This window comes from Equus quagga, chromosome 15 (assembly GCF_021613505.1).
Source record: "Equus quagga isolate Etosha38 chromosome 15, UCLA_HA_Equagga_1.0, whole genome shotgun sequence".
NCBI lineage: Eukaryota > Metazoa > Chordata > Mammalia > Perissodactyla > Equidae > Equus > Equus quagga.
Window position 1 is genome coordinate 44,761,149 of NC_060281.1, and position 9,341 is coordinate 44,770,489.

The following is a 9,341-nucleotide window of genomic DNA, read 5'->3' on the forward strand; positions in this document are numbered from 1 at the left end:
AATAACCATGTCTGGATCCCACCCCCAGAGACTCTAATTAGTCTGGATGAGGCCCAGGTATTGGTATTCTTTGAAAGCACCCAGATGATTCAAGTGAGCACCCTAATGTGCTCTAAGATTGATGATCACGGGAGCCATGGCCTCCCCATTCTCATGGCCCAGCTGGCACTTCCTGTCGATACTGTATAGTTGAGGACTAGATGAGTCTTGTTTTCCTCCTGACTCCTGTTGAGTCTTGCTTGCAAATCAACTTGTGTTTAAAGCCTGTCTCCCTAAACAGACTGTAAACTCAAGAGTGGGCGGATCATACCTCATACTTCTTTTGCATCCCCAACAGGACGACTGGGGTGCCAAGCACACTGTAGGTGCCTAATGAAAACGCCTCTTCTCAAATATTTGAGAGTCTACAATGTAGAAGGCATTGCAGGGACTCCACGATGAAAAACCACAGACTGACTTCTCAAAGCTTGCATGTTTGGAGGAGTAAGTCAAGAACACCAGGAGACTGAGATGTGCTACAGGAAAGAAGCAGTAACTTGAGGGAAGGGAGAGGTCCAAGCCCCTGGGGAATCAGCGACGGCTCTGCGGGTTTCCCTGATGGACCAGTGGGCAGGATGGCAGCAAGAGGAGCCAGGTAGACTGGGAGGAGAAAGAACTCACAAGCAAATAAATGCACTAGAGGGGAACCTGCAGCCACTTTCAACACCGCACCACGCCAGCATCCTAGCATCCGAGGAATGGGAAGCAAAACGGGAAAGGTGAGATTTCACCATACCTCAAACACTAGAGAACAGGCGTAATTAATTTGATAAGTCACAGAAGCAGCCAATGAAGGCTGTAGTTCTGGCATCCCTCTAAAAGCCAGGCAGAGGGAGAGGTGAGGGGTAGGGGAGGAAGAGACATAACACAAAAAACGAGGGGTGAGACGGAGATGAGAAGGGGAGAGGAAGGCCCAGAGGCAGCTCCCCACCCCAGCCCCACCCTGGCTGGGGCCTCCAAGTCTGCCAGGGCGCAGGGCACTCAGACAACTCTGGCTTCTGCCATTCAGTCTTAAGCCATCGTTTACTGGATAGAAGTGAAATCAAGTTAAAAGTGCATTTCAGGGGCTGGCCCAGAGGCACAGCGGTTAAGTGCGCACGTTCTGCTTCAGGGCCCAGGGTTCCCCCATTGGGATCCCGGGTATGCACATGGCACCGCTTGGCAAGCCATGCGGTGGGAGGTGTCCCATATATAAAGTAGAGGAAGATGGGTACAGATGTTAGCTCAGGGCCAGTCTTCCTCAGCAAAAAGAGGGGGATTGGCAGCAGTTAGCTCAGGGCTAATCTTCCTCAGGAAAAAAAAGTGCAGTTCATGTTAATAGTGCAACTTTATTAACACATTTAATCACAGAAATGAAGATTTTAGGCATGACACTATTACTACTGATAGTACTATTGTAAGAAGCAGCTTATTCCTCTGTTCCTTCTCCCAAGTCGACGGACAGCTTAAAAAGAGAAACAAAGATCTGAAGGACCACGTTAGGAGAAAACTGCTATATGGTTCCCTCCTCCTCCCCATCACCACCATTTTTAGAGAGGTCTAATTGGGTTTAAACAAACACTAGGGCTCATTCAGAAAAGAAGCCACAAAAGGACAGCCCAAGAGACAGCCAAGGACAGGAAGGGCAACTCCTCCATGTATCTATTGAACACTCACATAATCCTTTCCACATGCCAGACACTGGTCTAAGCACTTTACAAGTCTGAATTCATTTAATCTTCCTAACCCCACAAGGTAGGTACTATTATTTCCCCAGTGTACAGATGCAGAGGTTAAGTGATTTGCCCAGTTACACCACTAGTAAGTGAGCCAGAATAGGAACCCAGGCACTCAGGCTCCATCATCTGACTCTCACACTCGCCTGCCCAACATTTCGCCTTTTAGGTGGAGGGTGCGGGTTATAGACACACAAGTCTTTTCCTCTCCCAAGGGCTGCCAGACACAGAAAGGCTCAGAAAGGATGATGTGGGGTCACAGGGCTGCTGCTCTGGTTATTTATTTCTGGAGCTCTAAGCATCAGAAACGAAAAAGGGCAAAGAAGGAGTGAAATCTATAAGCTCTGAGTTCACTTTCCATGACCCCCCACGTCGAGAGCCACAACATGAGAAGCCCTTCTCAGCAGTCAGTCAAGAACATGCTGGAGATGCCAAAAAGGTAGCCAGGCATGAGCTGGCCGGGAGGACCAAGGGCATTTAGCTCCTCCACTCCCTGAAAGATGGACTCCATCCACCAAAAGACCTTCCAGGGTAAATCTGCTCAACTGGTAACTACAACTCTCCCCATCAATTGCTACTTACTGTTCACTGGCTGTAAGACCGGGTCCCTACGCACGGCACCTTTCTGGTTTGTGGATTACGGACAAGCCATATATCCCTGGCCCTAACAAGTCGGTGAACTACAGCCACGTTGGATTATGTTTCACTTTTAGGCTTCAGGGCTTGAAGTGATTCTATTTTTAAGCTTCCTCAGTTCCACACGTAAAAGAGGACATTTTAAGGAAATTAGTTCTGGCTTTTAGGGGATGGTGACTTCCTCTGAAAGAGTTAACTGATCAGCCACTTTATTAAACCAGAAATGTTCCTGGAGGAAGAGCATCTAACGTTACTGGGCAAGGGCCTGGGGACCTCTGAAAATGACAACTGTCACTTAGGATGTGGATGGCCCAGGACAAAACCTCCAATGCTAGAGCTACACTGGCCCCTCTCCTGAAGAAAGTTTCAAAAGTCCTTTTAGGTTCTATTCTCCCAAGTATGTCTGTTTCACTTTTTGAGCACCAGAAATGTCACATCCACAGAAAACAGATTTGCAAATAACAAATAAAGCTGTAAAAAATTACTATCATGTTTTCCTTAGAGTTGACGATTCCTTCCATTTTTGAAAATTCCCTTTCCTTTACATCCAAGGGAGCCTCACTGTATTTTGTATCTTTGACAATGAGTTGTTACTGGAAAGCCACTATTCACAGGACACTTCTGTATGTGTACATTTTTATAAAATGTAACTACTCCTGAAGGCAATCTAAAACGTATTCTACACATCCCAATTTTCCCACATAGGGCACATGAGACACAGTTAACTTTCTCCTAGGGAATGAGACTTCTAAGAATTAGTCTCCAGTTCCAGTTCTAGCTTTGCCACTAGGCAGCTTGTGACCTTGGGCAAGTAGCTTAACTGCATTGGGTCTTAATTTCCTCACCTGCAAAATGGAGAGGATGGGGTCAGATGATGCCTCTGTTCTTTACAGCTCTCAACTGTTAGAATTCGAAGACCATTGGAATTATCAATTATGGCCTATGTTAACCTAACGTATTGTTCTTAGGGACTGTCAAGTTATAAGAAGGTTGCCTGGATACTACAAATGGCCCCAGTTGGGCTACAGTAATAAAAAGCAGACTAAAGTCAATTACTTTTCTTTTTATCCCTTCCCTGTTCCATCAGCTGTCAATTCCTACTGCTATCAACCTCCTGCTGACCTAAATTCCTGCCTTAGTTTACAAGCTAAACAGTGGCCTGCTTTACTCAGGTTCTCCAGTACAGCAAAATGCATGTGCTTTGTGATACAATCCGGCAACCAGTGGGCTTTCTCTCTTCTCCAAGTTATATTGCAGATGACGGTGGTGGCCATGGCTACAAGGCTGACCTCTAGTTAAGGTTGGGGGGCGGGGGGAGACTGACAATGCATTCTTGTAACTTATCCCTTCTTTCTCATTCTAAGAACACATCACTTTTGGAGGGTAGTGTTTGAAGCCAAAGTGAGAACAGAAAACAAACTAATTTCCTTCCTATTGAAGCAAAGCTCTGGTCGTTATCCCCCTACTTAACCCCACCCTACCCACCAATTTTCCTGCCTCCATCTTAGTTGCTGCTTTTTTGTACCTTCTGTTGTATAATTTTTCTTTGTGTAAGATACATTTTCCAAGTCACTCTTTGAAGCCAAGAGAGGATCAGAGGAGGAGGAAGGAGATACCATTAGTGGTTTCCTATATTTACTGCTTTCCCAGTTATCTTCCTTTCTTAGTTCCATGAAAAATGATTAGTAGAAAAAATGCTTTTTAGTAATTGTAAATACAGTCCCCGCAACACTATTTTTAAGCTGCTAACAAGCATGAAAATATGCATTAGACCACATGCTTAGTACCTCAAAGAATTCAGGGAAGTTCCTCTCTTTAAAAACCAAAATGAAACAGAGAATCTGATAAGAATTGAAACCTACCTTCTTTGCTGTGCACTATTTGGGGTGGTTTCATGGGAATGTATGAGGGACTTGATTTGATGAGCATAGGCAACTGATTTTCACTCATCCTAGTCTCAAATGTTAGTAGAAAGCAGGTGGTTAAAAAGGGATGGGAGTTGGATGGCCTGGGAAAGCGGAGATACAAATGGAATATTTGGAAATCACATTAAGTTAGAAAACCGGCCAGAAAATTCACTATGAATACTTGCAGCTTTGCCAAATGGGTCTAAGTCCTTTGGAAAGGTGTTAAAGGTGGGGATGGTGTATCTTTGGAGATGGCAATAAAGACAGTTAAAAGACAACTACCGCATTATATTTCTGGGAAATGAGAATAAAAGCAACTTTTTCCCACAGTCTTTCAATCTGCAGGTGCTGTTATGTATTCATGTCTAAGCTTAGAATGTTATTTTCTGTGTTCAAGTTAGCTTTACACAGCACAACATTAATCTGGGAATCTACTCTTCCAAGTATTGCACAAGGTGACGATTTATAGAAAAACAAAAAAATCCTTCCCTGTTCGCAAGCTTGGGTTCCTTCACTCACAGTGCCACATTTAAGGGTGCTTTGTTTCAGACGATGACTGGAGTGGCACCCTTGGTACTGATTATAGTGGAGCTATTTGTACTGCCCGAGTCTGGGCACAGCATTATATTAAAACTTCCATTTTGGGGTATGTAGTAGCTAAAAATTCTCCTCTAACTTAAACTTGGCATCAACCATATATCCCAGCAAAAGCAAGATTATTGAGTACAGAACCACAAGAACCCAGTATTTTTCTTCTTTCATACTTGTACAAGAAAAAAGAGACCCAGCTACAGCACCTATGGTTCCTCTATTCTTACAGGGAAATTTCAAGCATTGCGGGTTCTTTCCCAAAGTATAATCAGCGTGTTGCTACGACTGGATTAAATTAAATCAGATGTGACAGGCCATTGTCTCCTGCATTAATAGATCCCAAATTTTCTAGAAGCAGAATGAAATAATTTCAGCTTCTTTATAGAAGAGGCAGAAAATGATGAAGCTCATTCTGTTCCAGAAAATAGCACTTTGGACTCTGTTTCTCTAGAGCGCTTCCATTTCCAACAGTTCACTATCTAAAATTGAATTTATCTAGCACATGTCTCTGACTTGGGGACAACTGAGAGTTCAGTCGTACAAAAGCCACTAAGCATGGACTGTACTTATGGCAGGTCCATGAAGTCACGGGAGGAGGGGAACTCAGGCAAAAAAAAGTGAGGATCAGTTGATCTAAATTTGTCACCACCCAAGGCACAAGCTCACGTGTGGACAGTTCAACACCACCATATCTACATAGGCCTGTCATACTGACATGCCCCTATTTTACCCACTGCTTTACAGATTTAAAAGCCCAAACTAATTAGGTATAAAGAATTAATTACCTATCACTTTAGAAAACTTTTAACCATTTTACTCATATATGTAAACAAAGGGACAGTGTACATGTGACCTTACACTATTTCTCCAAGTTATTAAAAAATAGCATTTCTGAATATTAATTTTATTGGGCATCTACTATTTGTCAGGCACTGTGCTAAGTCTTTTACATGCATTATCATATTTAACACTTAAAAAGAACCTTAGAGTGAGTATTGTTAGTGTACCTAGGTTACACAAAAGGAAACTGTATTTTGAGAGATTATTTCCCTAAGATTATACAATTTGCATATGACATGGATATGTAATACAGCTAGTAAGGTTGCACTCATGTATCTTTTTTCCCATTAGCAAAAGCTGAAGAATTTGCTTCTGGTTAAGTTCTTAGATACTCTTAAGCCAGAACATGGAATTAGAACCACGTGGGTCTGTAACTCTGGCCACCTGAACAAGAGTTCACACCTCTTCTTGGATGCAAAGTGTTTAAATGGTCTCTTTGTTCTGCCAATCACTTAGATTCCCCATCCTGTCTTTCCTGCTTAGGGAATGAATATCAACAAAATTTCAAGACTTTAATAGAAGTCTAATACAATTTTGGTAAGAAAAAATAAACTTTATATTCAGTGCTCATGTCTTTAGAATAATCATCTCATCGCGAGGATAAAGTTTTGAAATAACTTGGAAGGTGGTGAGGGCAATTTTTAATACTTTAAATACTTAAATACAATGAACTGCATATAAGTTTGGCTAGCCTGTTTTGAAGACCTGGCCCAACAAGCAGGCTAAGATAAAAAAAAAAAAAAGTAATCTGGTAGTCCCACATCTTTCCATTATCAAAATGACCCTCCCATAAATCTGAATCCAATCCAACAAGTTATGTCAATAGCTGGTTGTTTCATATTAGGTTTATAAGATAGTAACAGAACTGTGTAGGGGGCAAATATGCTTAAAATATGTGCAAGCATGTTTCGGTCAAGTCAGTAACAGTATTTAATGCTAATAAAAGCATGGAACATTCTTATGCCTGAGACTCCAGCACACTGCATACTGTATGTGTAGGCAGGTACTGTACTCTTTCCCCCCTGCTGGCAGACCCTAGTCACTAAAATACGAAGAGCTCCTTGGACGGAGACTCTATCACACATCCCCAGCAAGTATCGCCGGGGCGAGAAGGCAGTTAAGATCCAACCCAGGGAGAAATTGGGAAGAGTTAAGGAAATGAAAATTTTCATTTTCCAAAACCCATCTTCTCATTTCCCAAAGTGCTGGCTATGTGCTGACTTCCTTAAAGACCCTGCAAAATCTTCATTCTCCGAAAAATGAGCCCATTTGGAGCTGAGACAAGGTGAGGTCAACGATCGGTATTCTGAGTCTGGTTCGTTTCTAGCCTCGTGGGGGCCAAGCCTCACCACGAGGGGAAGACAGGAGGCATGGAGGAAGGGATTGAAGGAGAGAAAGGGAGAAAGAGGGAAGACCTCCGGGCCACACTTCTTTCCAGTGTCAACAAAAAGAGAAGCCGAATACTGACCTAAATCATCTCTCAAAGGCGCTTTATAAATTACAGGGACAAAGGGAACGGGTGGCCTGGGAATCTTACAGACACCCTACCCTCTGACCCGCCCCCCTCCCCCTCCAGCACAAGGGAAGGAAGACAGAAAACAGAGCTCAACTCGGCCATTGGCGAGAAGCCCCCCTCTGGTTTTCGATCGCCCATCCATCGGCCCCCTAGGAAAAAATACACGTAAACACCATGCCCACCCCCTGGGGCGGACACTCCCGCCCCGAGGTTCCTAGAACCGGAGGCCGGGGCATTTACTTAGTTAGATTTTTCTTGCTTACTCATTTCCCTCAAGCACCCAACCCCCCGTTCCCACTCCAAAACCCCGCTCAACCGCCTACCCTCACGGCTTCAGCCCCCAACAGAATCCGGTGCCCCCGCGGCGGCGGCGGCCCCCGAGCCGTCCCGGTCACTAACCTGCTGCTGTAAGGGCATTTCCGAAACCAGCCTGGCTCCGGGGGGGAGGTGGGGGGGCCGGCTGGAGAGGGGGCCCGGAGGGCCGAACAGACCGGCGGCGCCGGGCGAGGGCGGGCGCCCGTGGGGGGGGGGAGGGTTAGGGAGAGGAGAGGGAGGGTGGCCGTGCCGGGGGCGGGTGCGAGGGCGCCGGGACGGTCCCAGGCCAGGGAGCCGGCGAGCAGGAGGAAGTGGGTGCCCCCCTCTCCCCCTCCAGCGCCCCCTCCCGCCGCCGCCTCCTCCCCAGTCACAGGCGCGTCCTCCGCGCACGTGTGCGAAACGTCACCGGCGGGTCCCGGGGAGAGGGACAGACCCAGGCGGCGGGACGGGATCACGGCTGCCCCCGCCCTCCGTCGCCGGGAGGCGGGGAGGGGGACAGGGCGGGGAAGGAAGGGGCAAGGGGAGAGGCGGGTCAAGGGCAGGCCCGGGGCCCGGCGAGGCAGGCCCGGGCGCTCGGGCCACGCGGGCGCCGCCGCTGCCACCGCTAGGATGCGCCCAGGCCGGGGCGCCAGTCCGCTAGCCCCTCACCCCCAGACAGCCCACGCCCCAGCCCACACCCGGCTTCCAGCCCCACCTCCCCGCAACACACACCCTCCTCCGTCTCCCCCAGCCCCTTTGTTGCCGGGAGTTACAGATCCCAAAATGTGTCAAGCGCAGTCAGGCAGAGCCCCTGCGCTCCGAGCACGCCTTAGGGACCCCCGGCTGCCAACGGGCCTTCGAGGCTGGCGGGGGGCGATCACCCCAACAGTCCCCCAATTTCCACCCCCCAGAGTCCCCCACTCCCCAGTTCACTACTCCCTCCCCCACCCCCTTCTCCATCCGGGGCGTGACCCCTTCCTACGCCCGAGAAAGAGGAAGCTTCGAGTTGGAGGGGAGGGGAGAGTGGGGGTAGGGAAAAGTGCAGGAAAAGAAGGGGGGGCCGCGAAAAGTTTCGGAGTGTTTGATGTGGTTCGCGCCAAGGCAATCCCGGCTGCCCCGCGCGCCTTGCGGAGCCCCCCGACCCTCTGGGCGCTGGGGGGAGCACACAAGTCTAACAATAAACCCTTGTTGGAGGGGCAGCCGCCGAGGCCCACGATGCTCGGCCTCGCGCTCTCCCGGGGCAGCCCGCAGCGCGCCCACCACCCCGCGCAGTGCGAGCCCACCTCCCGCCTGGGCTGGGGACGGTGGGAACGGGAGGGCATTACCGGAGGGCCGCCGCCGCCGCCGCTGCCGCCGCGTCCCAGCGCTGGTGGCTGCTGCAGCAGCCCGGCTCTGCTGGAGGGTCCGTGCGGCGTGGTGTAGAGGAGGCTGCCGGCGGTCTGCTCCGCGCCGGGGGCACTGGGGAGGAGGGGGCCGGCGGCGACGGCGCCGCTTTGGAGGGAGGAGGAACAGGAGGTGGTGGAAGTGTTCGTGGTGAGGATCTGGATGTATGCGCCCGGGGTGGCAGCAGCAGCGGCGGCGGCGGCGGCGGGGAAGCCAGGGCTGGCTAGCAGTGCCCTTTTGTCCATGGAGGCTGCAGCGGCGGCGGCGACGACAGCCGCCCCCTCCCCACCCCCGGCGGTCACCAGGTACTGCTCCAGGGCGGGCTGGATCCCCTTTCTCATCTCTCGCTCCTGCTCTTTTTATTGCTATGGTATATTAATGTATTGTTTTCAATTTCTTTATTATTTGCAGTCGGAGTTT

General features: G+C 48.9%; 1 protein-coding gene across 1 annotated transcript in view; it reads right to left on the reverse strand.

The window, feature by feature from the left end:
• E2F3 (E2F transcription factor 3) overlaps positions 1-7,882 on the reverse strand; it is a 72,771-nt gene extending 64,889 nt beyond the window's left edge. Inside the window, exon 1 of the mRNA XM_046641309.1 lies at positions 7,644-7,882. Coding sequence (XP_046497265.1) covers positions 7,644-7,661 — 18 coding nt within the window. The 5' untranslated portion in view covers positions 7,662-7,882. The remainder of the gene's footprint in view (positions 1-7,643) is intronic.
• Positions 7,883-9,341: the final 1,459 nt, after the last annotated feature.